This window comes from Mustelus asterias (genome assembly GCF_964213995.1).
Source record: "Mustelus asterias chromosome 26 unlocalized genomic scaffold, sMusAst1.hap1.1 SUPER_26_unloc_6, whole genome shotgun sequence".
In the NCBI taxonomy this organism is placed as follows: Eukaryota; Metazoa; Chordata; class Chondrichthyes; order Carcharhiniformes; family Triakidae; genus Mustelus; species Mustelus asterias.
The window spans coordinates 1,008,528-1,022,469 of NW_027590113.1; the positions used below are offsets into that span (position 1 = coordinate 1,008,528).

The 13,942-nt window shown below is 41.8% G+C and overlaps 1 protein-coding gene across 2 annotated transcripts in view; it reads right to left on the reverse strand.

The window, feature by feature from the left end:
• The window catches only part of LOC144482162 (NACHT, LRR and PYD domains-containing protein 3-like), an 81,421-nt gene that overhangs the window by 54,789 nt on the left and 12,690 nt on the right, over positions 1–13,942 (reverse strand). For both annotated transcript variants that reach the window (XR_013495883.1, XM_078201376.1), the window contains exons 3-5: positions 13,231–13,394; positions 3,881–4,052; positions 3,726–3,791 (exon numbers count right to left, since the gene is read on the reverse strand). Coding sequence is in view for 1 of the 2 variants with exons in the window: in XM_078201376.1 (XP_078057502.1) it covers positions 3,726–3,791; positions 3,881–4,052; positions 13,231–13,394 (402 nt within the window). In the remaining variant the exon portion in view is untranslated. The remainder of the gene's footprint in view (positions 1–3,725; positions 3,792–3,880; positions 4,053–13,230; positions 13,395–13,942) is intronic.

Genomic DNA, 13,942 nt, shown 5'->3' on the forward strand with positions numbered 1-13,942 from the left:
TTTGAGCCAGAGTTTAATTCTGGGATCATCCCATCCCGTTATAACATCGACTGGAATTGTTACAGAAGTGGGGGCCTGCCTGGAATTTCAAAACGTCGAGAAAGGGTAATTGGATTCTCAGTAAAAATTCAGTGGAAATTGTCACACATGGAAGGCCAGTTACTGGATGCTGAACGGTAAAATTATTTTGGTGTTTATTGTACCACAGTTGGAATGCGAAATCCCGTTGGAAATTGCTAAGACGTTCCTGAAAATGGAAGGTGTAACACTGATGGGTTTACAGAAAGTAACTAAGACTTAGTTAACTGAATTGGCAGATAATTTGGAATGAGAGTGACTTGTAGGGGAAAGGAAAGGTGGAATTATTGAAAGTCTCGCGAATCATTTAAAATTGCAAGGGTTGTCTGACAGACCAAGTTCTTCAAAAAGGAGGGAAATTGGACACAAGAGGGAGCTGGAGAAATTAATCGCTGCCGACTGCGTATTGCTCTGTTCATGCTGAACAAAGATCCATCGCCATCCAGTTATTAAATAACCTCCAAACAAATACCACTTATAGATATAGACACAAGAGCCAAACTATGAGACAGAAGAGAGAAGAATGCAAAGTGTTTAAGGAAGATTGAAACAAAGTGAGAATTCTCCACCCCTCTCCGCATGGCAGCATCAGGGCTGCCTGAGCACCACATGCGGTATTGAGAAGTCTGAGCTGAACCCCATGCTGACCGATCTGAGAAAAGTCAGGTATGGAAAGGTCTGGTCTGAGCACTTTCCTGAACTGAGAACATTCAGAAATTCTGTAAATGAGGTCCTTGAGAAAAACATTAATTCAATCTCAGAACTGGAACTGTCAGCGGGTTTTCAAAGCAGTTACTGGAGTCTGAGAACAGAATTAGAAAGTTTGAGGATAACAACATAAGCAACGACAAACTACTCTTTCATTTACTCTATCAAAATAGGCATTTAGAGGACAGATACGAGTACCTCGAAAAATTCAGGAGACAGAATCCCCTGTGAATTTATGGGGTGCCAGAAAACTAAGGCGGGGACATTATCCATTTGGTCAAAAGCTCTTTCAATGACCTAGATAAACTGCCAGTCGATGTTCTACTACAACTAGAGCGGGTTCATAGATCGCTGCAGCAAAAGCTGTTGAATACTAATGCACCCCTGAGATAATCGGTGGTAAAATCGCTCAGATTCCGGACACAACAATAGATTCTCACCAAGGCTTGAGGTGAGAAAAATCTCCAATTGAAAGGAAGGCGATTCATGCTCGATAACGATGACTCGCCACATCTGGAGTGGTAAACATGTGAATATACAGCTATTAAAAAGCAGCTTAGGGAGAAAAGCCTAAAGTTTCAAAACATTACCCAGTGAGGCTGAGAGTCCACCTCAAGGATGCAAGCAAATCCTTTTCATCTGCATTGGAGGCTGCAGAGGGTTTGCAACATCTGGGCATCAGTGCGAGCCGATTGGAGGGTAAGCAGCTGGAGCGAACCTTGCACCACATCGCATGTTATTTGCTGATATTATTTTCCAAGAGGCAGAGATTTATTTTTTATACGCACTTTGCTTTATTCAGTGATGTTCAGAAAGTTTTAGCCAGTTCACATAACGGGTGGGGATATGAACACTTTGATGGGCGGGGTGGAGCAGTCTCAGCTGACCGTATCCATGGACACGGCTGCGCTTGTTTAGACGGGAGAGTTAACTCATGTGGCTTATCACCAATGGAGCTGTAGGCTTCAGAGTCGGAACATCTGCTCTGGAGAATTATAGTTATGAGACTCAAGTAGACATTTGATGGGTTGAATAGCGAGCCACTTTTGTTGGTTTGAGCACATTTGGTTTTCAGCACTTGGAAATGGATCAAATTTGCAGTTAAACTTTTTATGTGTATAGTTTTTATCACAGTACTCCCAAGTAAACCATGTAAAAGCCATTGCATTGGCAGTACATTTTTCTTTCTTTTTCTCCTTTCCCCTCTCTCAATGCTTTCTTCTCTGATATCAGGCTACTTGCCGAGCTGGATACTCCGGTCAGATCAATTAAATGCAGATTATTATGGATGTGTTCAAGGTAATTAGCTAGAATGTAAAACCTCAAGGGAAAAATGCTCTCTGAGCTGAAACATCAAAGCTGCAAAATTGCATTTTTAAAGGAAACACATTTGTCAGATAAAGAACATAGTAGCTGGGCAGATCTTGGGCAAACCAGGTCTTCTTTTCCTCTCACCCATCAGGGGGAATAAGGGGTTTAACAATCTTATTTCACAGACTGGTGAAATTTTGTGTCCACTCACAACATACGGACAATGAAGGCAAATTCGTATTGCATAACGGAACAGGAGAAGGCACGGAACTGTCATTCATGTGCCCCAAATGAGAATGACCCACAATTCATGAAGCTAATCTTCAATCTTATCTCAGCTAAAAGTACAGGATTGTCCTTATTGGGTGAGATTCGAATTGTGTTCTGTCCCAAATGGGAGACTGGCTCTCAGCATCATCAAACCCGTGCTCCAATATAAGCAAATCACTGAGCAATCATGTTACTGAAGCTGGGCTGCTGGACATATGGAAGCTTCTGCACCCGAGTAACAGAGACTTTATATTTTACTCCGAAACTCACTGCTGTCACTCTCGCATTGACTATTTATTTACAATTGAGTCAGAGTCTCATAGAATCATTGACAGTGACATTCTCGCTATAACTCTCTCTGATCATAAGTCCATAGGCTTGTGACCTGGGTCAAAAATCTACTGCAAAGAGATGGCATTTGAATGCATCTTTCTTAAATGATGAGAAAATAATTACAACGTTGTCTATAACTTAATACTGTCCTTGACCCTATGAAACAGCATGAAGGAACATTTAAGGGGCCGCATCATATCATTTACTTGTTCCAAAAGGAAGAAGAATAAATTAAAGTGATCAAATGCAAAAAGGTAATTCATAATTTAGAACAGCAACACAATAAGCAGCACGCATTAGCTTTGATGGTCACCCTCACAAAGGCACGCCGAGCTCTCGATACTTGGCTTTCAGAACAAGTTGAAGGGTGTTTATGAATTGCAAAACAGAGACATTACGAGCATGGTAACAAGGCGAGCCTTGATAGTGGGGAAGGAAGCCACCAGGTCCATCGAGTCTGTACCGACTCTCCGACAGAACATCCCACCCAAGCACTTTCCCGCAACTCCACATATTTACCCCCGCTAATCCCCCTAAATGGATTAGTTAACTGAGGATTTGAACTATTTAAAGAATAAACTTGAAAAAACAAACTTGGCGACGGTTCAGTGAAGTTCAGGCATTCAAAGTATTTATGGACTATGGTGGAAAATACACAGAACAAGAAAATGAGGTTCTGGTAATTCAGAGTTGGTTAAGTGAAAAAATATAAAGCACAACAGACGAAAGATGATTGGGAAAAACAGGAATGCAGTGTGAAGGTTGTGATGCGATCAGCCATGGACTTGTTCAATGGTGGAGCAGTTTAGAGGAACCGAGAGGTCAACATTTGCTCCTAATGTGTATGGTCGGATGAATTGCAAACTTGAACCTGTGCAGAACAGATGAGGATGGACGACAAATTCAAACAATATTTAACCCTGATTCCGAGACTTCGATTTTCTGATTTCCAAATTCTGACAACTAACTATTCAGACTCTGAGAAGTGAAATAATTAGTTTGCAATCTTCACTGTCATCACTTACCTTTTAGGTTACTGGGTACTTCCGATAAACCTTGTGGGATGTTCATGTAAACAAATGCATCAGGACCTGATTAAAGGAATTACAATCATGAAATCAGCTATGTGCAAGATCAGAAAAATCTGCAATGTTTAATTCACTGTGCGATTTTACTGTACCAAGTGTCGGTAATTCTCTCAGTATTTTCTCCAACTTTGGTAACCCACGGTGCATTTCCACAAAGGATTCCCACATCACCCTGAGAGCCCGAGAGCCTTTCTCTATAACCAGATTTAGGAGAAGTTTGGAACAGTCCGCGAGGTTCCCACTGTCTGCGATTTCATTTACTTTCTGTAAAGAATAATAAGGAGCGTATTGAAAAACAGAGTGAAAGGTAAGCACTGGGAATGAGAAGGAAAGGATCTGTTCAGGGATTTCCCAGGTGTTTTGAGGACAGGAGGCAGTCCCTGGACTGGGTCCTGATCCATTCTGAACACTGAATAAAGATCACATTTTGATTCCGTCCTTAATTCAAACGACATATGAATAAAACAAATTTTTAATTTAAAATAATTTTCAAAGAGAGTGAGAAATCCCAGAGAACCAGTAATAATTTCAATGAGATTAATTCCATCTGAACTTCCGTGCCCAACATGACATCAGATTACTGTGAGACTATAGGATTCACTTTTTTATGTTGTGGCAGTGTATCATGTAAATGGCAAACACCGCTGCCATGTGTGTCGATAGTGGAGGGCGTGAATGCTGATGTTGGTGAGATGGGGTGTCAATCAGGTGGCTGTTTTGTCCGGGATGCTGTCGAGCGTCTTGAAAGTTGTTGGAACTGCGCACATCCAGGCAACTGGAGACGATTCCATCACACTCTGACTGTGCCTTTTAGACGATGAATAGATCTTGGGGAGTGAGGAAGTGAGTCACTCTCCACAGAATCTCCAGAATCTGACCTGCTCTCGTCACCAGTATTTTGTGCCTGGTACAATTCAGGTTCAGGTCAGCTGCACACACACACCACCCCCCCCACCCCCAGCATCGTGATAGTGGGGGATTCAATGATTGTAATGAAATTCAATCGCCAAGGAGGGAGGGGTGGAATCTCTTTTGATGGCATTTGTAATTGCCTGGCATTTTTGTAGCACGAACGTTACTTGGCATATCGCAGCCCAGGCCTGACTGGTGTCCAGGTTTTCTTGCATATGTGCACCAATTGCTTCGGCATCTGTGGAGTTACAAATTGTGCTGAAAATAGTGCAATCGTCAGCAAACACCCCACATCTGAGATTAAGTTATAACTACGATCACTGATGCGTCTTTCTCTTGCCAGAATATTGCCATGGCCCAAAGCATTTACAGTTTACATTTATTTCGGTTATTTCATGATATCATTTGGAGTGAACTGAATTAGCTAAGGACTGACATCTGTGATGACAGGGACCTCAATAGACAGTCACAATAGATCATGTACTGGCTACTAAAACAGAAAAGGCTGGAAAATCTCAGCAGGTCTGACAGCATCTGTGGGGAGAGAATAGAGCCAAAATTTCGTGCCCAGATAATCCTTCGTCAGAGCTCTGATGAAGGGTCATCTAGACTCGAAACGTTGGCTCTATTCTCTCCTCACAGGTGCTGTCAGACCTGCTGAGATTTTCCGGGGTTTTCAGTTTTTGTTTCACATTGCAGCATCCGCACTATTTTGCTTTAATTCTTTCTTTCAGCTCCTGCGTTCTTCTGGCTAATAATGTTTGCCAATGTTTCAGCTTTATCTTTTGCACTGGAATGTTCAGACATACTGAAACATATTTCATTAAGGACGTGGATATTTGGGGCGCCTAATACTCCAGATGGTTAGTTAATAAATCACACCAGCCATGGTCGAATCCGGCAGGGATGCAGAGCTTTGGATCCGATTCACTAGTTTTCGGGTCACTTCCCTCATGCTTGTTCTGCTGTTTGCTGTAAAAGCATTCCCGCGTTGAACCTTCACCAGTTTGACACCTGTTGTTGAGGTACCCCCGGCGCTATCAATGGCATCCCCTCCTTCACTGTTCATTCACTAGGACTGATACACTGGCAATAGCAGAGCAGATGATATGCTGGGCCGTTAAGGTCGAATACAATTCTGCTGCTCCTACTGATTGATCACACTGTCTAATGGCTGCGCAGTTTTGACTCAACGGATCTGTACAAAACCTATCACATTTAACTCGTTGGTAAATCCACACAACACCTGAAGGTAAGTCAGGACTTTGCCTCCTAATGGAAAGTTTGTTGGTCACTCCGACAACTTTGACCATGTGCATCTGGAACAGACAGCCTGATCAGGAGGAGGTCAAATAAGTTAAACCTTTTGTTGATTCACTCACCGCCTGCCGCAGACCCAGTGCAGCAGCTATGCCCTTTAGGACGTTGCTAGCTCATTCAATGGTGGCGCTACTGGGCATGACTTGTTGATGGATATTTCAGTCCCCACCCAGAGTATATTTCCTGCCCTTGCCATCCTCAGTGCTTCCTCCAAACAGTGTGTTACATGGAGGAGCACTTGTTCATCAGATAGTGGGCATGGGAGGATGAAACCAGCAGGCAATTTCATTGCCACGCTTCCAACCGGATTAATGAGACTTCAGGGAGTTCAGACTCAATGTTGAGGACATCCAGGGCAATCCGTTCCCCACTGGATGTCTTGTTGGTCTTTCCTGTCAGCGGGACAGGTCATACCCAACAATGATGATGGTTGTATTTGGGACATAGTCTGCAAGTATGATGTTGAGAGGTTCATTGTTTCAGGGAACTGGTTGACTAGTCAGTGGGATAGCTTTCCGAATCTTAGCACTGGCCCCACATGATGAAATTTGTAGGGTCGACAGGGTTGGGAATGTAATTGTAATTTCCGGGTGAATCATTCGGTTTCAATACTTTTAGACTTTGCAGCCATTTAATAAAGCTGAGTTGCCTGTTAGACTCTTCAAGACGTAAGATGTTGAAGCCATTGAAAGGGTGCAGAGGAGATTTACAAGGATGTTGCCTGGATTGGGGGGCATGCCTTGAGGATAGGTTGAGGGAGCTTGGTCTCTTCTCCCTGGAGAGACGAAGGATGAGAGGTGACCTGATAGAGGTTTACAAGATGTTGAGAGGTCTGGATAGGGTAGACTCTCAGAGGCTATTTCCAAGGGCTGAAATGGTTGCTACGAGAGGACACAGGTTTAAGGTGCTGGGGGGTAGGTACAGAGGAGATGTCAGGGGTAAGTTTTTCACTCAGAGGGTGGTGGGTGAGTGGAATCGGCTGACGTCGGTGGTGGTGGAGGCAAACTCGTTGGGGTCTTTTAAGAGACTTCTGGATGAGTACATGGGATTTAATGGGATTGAGGGCTATAGATAGGCCTAGAGGTAGGGATATGATCAGCGCAACTTGTGGGCCGAAGGGCCTGTTTGTGCTGTGGCTTTCTATGTTCTATGTAATCACACTGTTTTAGAGCTGGGGTCACATGTAGTCCAGACAAGGACAGCAGATCTCAGTCGACAAACAACATTATTGATTGGTATGGGTTTTTACATCAATGGATAATGTTTTCATGGTCAGCATTACCGAAACGAGATTTCAATTCAAGATGTATTAGTTGATTTTCATTTCCAAAATCTTCCATACTGGTTATTTGAAAGCATGTGCCCACAGTATTAGCCCGGATCTATGCATTATTAGTCAACGCCGTTATCTACATTGAGGAAGGGATGTGGTGGTAATTTGGCAACAAGTGCAGGTTAGAGGCTGCGAATTCTGCAAGGATGACCTGTGCATATGTAGAAACGTGGAAACCAGGAGCAGAAGAAGAACATTTATCCTCCGATCATGCTCCGCCATTCATTGAGATCATAGCTGACCATCTATCACAATGATGTGGAGATGCTGGCGTTGGACTGGGGTAAACACAGTCAGAAGTCTCAACACCAGGTTAAATTCCAACAGGTTTATTTGGTAGCAAATGGCTTTCGTAGCTAGTGGTTTTTGCTACCAAATAAACCTGTTGGACTTTAACCTGGTGTTGTGAGACTTCTTACTGCATCTATCTCAATGCCATATTCTCGCCTTCTATCCGTATCTTTTAAAAATGCATTTATTTCTTGAATATATTCAGTGACTTGGCCTCCAGAACCTTCAATGGCAGATAATTCCACAGGTCCACTACCCTTTAAGTAAAAAAAATTCTCCTCCTCTCCTAAATAGTCTCCCGTATCCTGAGACTGTGCCCCCTGGTTCTAGATTCCCCAACCATGGAAAACTGTAGTCTGTCCAGTGCTGTTAGACTTGTATACATTTCAATCAAATCTCCTCTCATCCTTCTGAACTGTAGTGAAACTGGCAAACTTGAACAAATCCCCCCTCTTCGGACAGTGCGGCCAACTCTTGTGTCAGCCTCCGCTATATTTTCTCTCTGGCAAATATATCCTTTCAAACCTGCACGCAATACGACAGCTGTGGTCTTGCCAAGGCGCTGTACAGCTGCAGATGGACATGTCTAATTATGATCAGAAGTCCTTTTGCAATGAAGGCAACATTCCATTTACCTTCCCAGTTGCTTGAGGCATCTGCCTGTGCACTTTCACTGATTGGTGTACAAGGACACCCAGATCCCTCTGGCTGTTTACCCTTCCGATTATTTCACCATTTGAATAATACTCTCCTGTTTTTCCACACCACAGTGTATAATCTTACATTTAGTGGCATTCTACTGCATCTGCCACTCAATCATCTGCTCACCCACTCACCTTGTCCAAACCACTTTGACAACTCCTTGTATCCTCCATTCCCTTAATCCCACCCAGTATTGTTTCATCAGTAAATTTGAAACTGTTACATTTGGTTCCCTCATCCTGATCATTGATATGTTTTGAGAAAGGCTGGGTGTGAAGCCCTGATACCGGTGGTACCGGACAAGTCACTGCTGCCATTTATTCTCACGCTCTTTTTCTTGTGTATAAATCAATTTGGATCCACACTAACAAATTATCCCCTAACCCAGCTGCTTTAATTTTGCCCACTGACTTATGAGGAATCATATCAAAAGCCTTCTGAAAGCACAAAAGCGATTCTTCTACTGGTTCTCTCTTAACTATTCTACTAATTACATCCTCAGAAAAGTCCTGTCGATTTTTAAAGCATTATTTGCCTTTTATAAACCCATGCTGGCTTTTTTCGTTCCCGTTAATGTTTTCGAACTAGTTTTTAAAATTTTTCTGGCAACTTCCCCACGACTGATGTCCGGCTAATTGGTGTGTAACGCTCTTTTTTCTCTTCCTACATTATTAAATAGTGGGATTACATTTACAACCCTCAATTCTGTAGGAACCGCTTCAGGGGCTCATATCATTTTGGACAATGACCACCAGTGCATCCAATATTTTCAGAGCCACTTCCTTTAATACTCAGACGTCGAGTATCAGGTGCTGGTGATTTGCCGCTCTTTAAACCCATTAATATTCCCATCACATTTTTCTTACAAATACAGATTTCGTTCAATTCCGTATATTCATTTGGTTCCCTAACATATTTGGAAGTTGCTTTTTTCTTTTCTGTGCCCTCTTTTGTGACGACAGAATGAAAGTTTATGTTCAATTCTTCTGCCATTTCTTTATTTCCCATTGCAAATGTCCTTGCTTCTGATAAGAAGGGACCTCCATTGTCTTTATTTATTTTTTTCTCTTCGCATATTTACTGAGGCTTTTACTGTTCGTTTCTACTTGTCTGCAATTTTAATCTCATAATCTAATTCCTGCGCTGGATCATTTTTTAATCTTCTTTTGCTGAATTCAAAACATTTCCCATCATCAGCCTTGCTGCCTTTCTATGCCAATTTTATATGGCTCCACTTTGGTTTTAATATTATCCCTAATTTATTGAATAAGCCACGTTTGAGCCACATTTCATCAGGTTTTTTTGCGCCAGACAGGAAGTCAGCATTATTGTAATTCATGAAAACGTTGTTTAAAAATAAACCATTTCTTATCCACCATCAACCACGTTAGTAAGGTTCCACCATCTATCCTTGATAATTCGCTTCACATACACTCTTAATTTCATTTGTTTAGATTCAGAGCCCTAGTTTCAGATTCAAATATTTAACTCTCGAACTTAATGAAACATTCTGTCATTTAATAGGTGCTCTTCTCCAAGGGAACGGCACAGGATTGTGAATTAATCCTTCATTACTCGTTGCACAGTATCTGGTTTAGAATAGCCTGTTCGCTGGTTGGCTCCTCAATGCATTTGTCTAAAAAGAACACTCCAGGAATGCCTCCTCTACTATACCATTGCTAATTTGGTTTGTCCAATCTACGTGTAAATTTAAGTCATCCATGATTTCAGTTGGACCCTTATTGCATGAATTCTGGATTTCGTGTTTAACACCTTAACTTCTACACCCCACATAGGCTGCAGCATTGCATGATGTCAGATCATCAACACCGTCAATTAGGAATAAATAAATAAATCCTGGCCTGGATGGTGACACGCACATCCAGGAAAGTATAAATTAAAGAAAGAGAAGCTCAACTTGTTGATGTTGGGGATTGAGGAGAAAGGGGTAAGGAACTTTACCTGGTTGTATGCAGTTTTAACATTTCAATGTTAAGTTGTCATGCAGTCAAAACAAGGATGTTACGAGAGTTGAGCAATTATTGTTAATGTGAGAATTTGTGAATGTTGGAATAATTCCACTCGGGCGGAGCAGAATACGGGATGTGTTGGTGCAAGTTTTCAAGATGCTGAAAGCAAGTAATGAAATCAATATACAGCAACAATGGGGAGCAGTTGGGTTTTTCGTTCCCAAAATTTTCATTTGTGTCCCTTTCCCAGTTTTTGTTTGACACATTTCCATCATTCCAACTCTTTTGTGTTTTAAACTGCTTTTCTCCCACCTGCCTTTGTTACCTCTCACTCTACTTTTTTCACTGCCACTAACACCATTTTCTTTTTTTTTCAGAATTATACCCAAACCGTTTCCTTTTTACAGATGCTGACAGGTCCTTTGGCTATTTTCACCTCTGCAGATCGTTTTGAGATCACAATACTTGCTATGTGTCTCCTTTTCTTTCCTATTTTCCAGTTTCCTTCCTGTCAAATTCTACAAAGATCTTGTTGCATTCATTATCATTAGTAGCGTGGGAATAAAATTATGTGGTATTGTGTATTTAACAACGAAATACTGATTTGAATCAGTGAGATAATCCTTCCTCCTCCTGCAATCAGATCTTTTCTTTTTTGGGACGCAGAAGTTAGGATTACACTCAACCACAATAGTGAGGAGGATTACATTTTTGGAAGTGCTGTCTTTCAGATGAGACGTTTACACAAGGTACAATCTGCCCATTGCAGTGGATGAAAAATGTCGCACAACACCATTTTAGAAAAGAGTCAGAGTTATGCCCCAATCAACATCGTAAGAAGATACATTATATGTTCATTATCACATTGTTACCCATGGGAATTTGATGTCTGAAAATTGCCTGACATGTTTCCTATAATACAACGACAGCAACTCAAAACTACTTCATTGAAAACAAGGAGTTTGGAGATGCTTGGTCGACATGAAAAACAATTTTTAAACACAAAATATTTTTATACGATTGTGTAATTGAAGATGCCTCAGTACAAAATAATTATTGAAGGAAGCAGTTGGATGAAGGGGCTAGATGAGTAGCTCTTGGGTACACCGGACCTATCTTTCACCCATTGTCCTTCAAGGTGGGAGAGGCGTAGGCTTTGGACGTTCTGTTAAGGGAGTGTTAGTGATTTGCTGCAGTGCATCTTTTACGAGGTGCACATGCTGACATTGTGACGTGGGAGGAAATATTTTTAAGAACAAATTCCATGCAAATCAAGTGGGCAGCTTTATTCTAGATAGTGTTTAGCTGCTTAGATAATGTTGGACACAATGATCCATGATTGTGAAGTGTATTCCGTCACGTTGCCCATTTTTGTCTTGTGGATTATTTGCAGACTTTGGGAATTCAGGAAGTGAGCCTTGCAGCAAATTCCCAGCCTCTGACTCTTCTCGTTGAGTTTGTTTTCAATTGTAACTCTCATGGTTGTTGAAGGGGGTTTCCGCAATGCTAATGTGACTTAGTGTCAAACAGGGATGGAGTTGTGTGGCAGGAATATCACTGACCATTTACTAGACTGGATATTGTCCCGTTCCTGATATCTGAGGAGTTACAGATTAAGTTGTACATTTTAAAATCAATACTAAAACACCTCCACTTCTGACCAATTGATAGCAGATAGGTCATGAAACAGCTGGAGATATTTTCAGAGAACACAGGACGTTGAGGAACTCTAGTATCAGGGCCATGGGTCTGCCATGATTGACCTCGAACAATCATGACTATCATTGTGCTAGGTATGACTGCAGCCATTGCAGAGATTTAGCGCAGTTCCCATTCATTTCTATCGCCTTAGCATTCCATGACAGAGTTCAATCAAATAATGTTGTGACGTCAGAGGCAGACACTCGTGTTGGTCCATGAATGGACCAAGGGTTTAATGAGATCAGGAGGCAAGTGATACTGGCAGTACCTAAAAGGAACTTCAATTATCATGTTATTAAATGCTTAAAGTGTATTTATTCATGTTACATAGAGGCTTGCATTAAGAATGCAATGTAGTGACCGAGGAAATCCCGTCGTTGTCACGCTCCAGCGCCTGTTCAGGTACATTGAGGGAGAATTTCACATGGTCAATGCACCTAACCATCACGTCTTTCAGACTGTCGGAGGAAAGCTGAACACCCGACGGAAACGCACACAAAAACTCGGCAGCACGGTTCCAAAGTAGTTAGCAGTGCTGCCTCATAGCGCCACGGACCTGGGTTCAATTCCCGGCTTGGGTCACTGTGTGGAATCTGCAGTCTCCCAGTGTCTGCGTGGGTTTCTTCCGGGTGCTCTGGTTAGGTGCATTGGCCATGCTAAATTCACCCTCAGTGTTCCCGAAAAGGCGCTGGAGTATGGCAACTGGGGGATATTCACAGTCACATCTTTGCAGAGTTAATGCAAGCCTACTTTTCACAACAATAAATAAACTTTAAAACGTGGAGAACATGCAGACACCACGTAGAAAATGACTCAAACCAGGAATCGAACCCGGGTTCCCAGCGCTATGAGGCAGTAATGCTAACCACTGTGCCACTTTGCCGTCCCATACTGCAAAGTATCTGCAACTTTAAGTCACTGGTAATTACTCATTTTATCTCTGCCACTTAGTGGGAGGAGGCTTGTGGGGTGCAAATTTTCCATATGGATTTGTCCTGTTTTGGGCAAATGGGATAGACATTTTTTTTACACGTTGTTGGGTGTATTCCATGTTGCCAGCATTGTAGCTGTATTGGAACAGTTGTCTTTTTAGGAGAGCAGCAAGAGAGACCATGGCTTCTTATTGTTCAGCAAATTATTCTTCCTCTAATTTCATCAGGTCTGCGATGTGAAAATGGACAAAATCACTAAACCCACTATATCCTGGACTTACATGACTTTCTTTCACACCAATATGATCGCATGCTGTAAACATCAGACAGAGTCTCGCCACTCCTTCAATCGCCTGTTCTAGTCTGTCCCGGTAGAATTTGGTCAACAGCAACAGTTGGTCATCTTCACAGTTTGTCAAGAACTCAGTGATTTTAGAGTTTGGATCTGTGAACAGAAATTGGAAAAAAATGAAACACAATGAGTTCCTATATAGGCTGTTTTAATTTCCCGTAAACTTAAAACAACCCACTGAAATGTCATGTGAGCCATGTTATCAACTATCTTTCAGAAAACATTTGTGATATTTATCTCATTTGTGAATAAAACCCATATATCCAGCTGACCTCCAAATCACTTCATACCCCTGGTTAGTAAGAAGCAATTCACTTTAAATTACCAATATCAATTACCTTTTTTGCAGGAAATGTTTTTGCGTTTAGAAGCATTTTCCAATTTCATTCCGGAAAGGTTTTGCCTTTATTTTAACTGCAATCGCCACAGCCGGGATTGGTCTATTCAGGAGCTTGTCTCGCTTGTAACATCACTTCTATCCCTACATGCTCTTGTTCTCTGGACATAAAATCCAACATTAAATTGTTTGTTTTACTTTTTGCTCCCTTTTCACGATATTTTAACAATCTATATTTAGGGATTCTCAAGGTTCTGTAGAGCTTCCAAGTTTCTAGGTTTTCCACATTTGGAAAGGGCCCTGT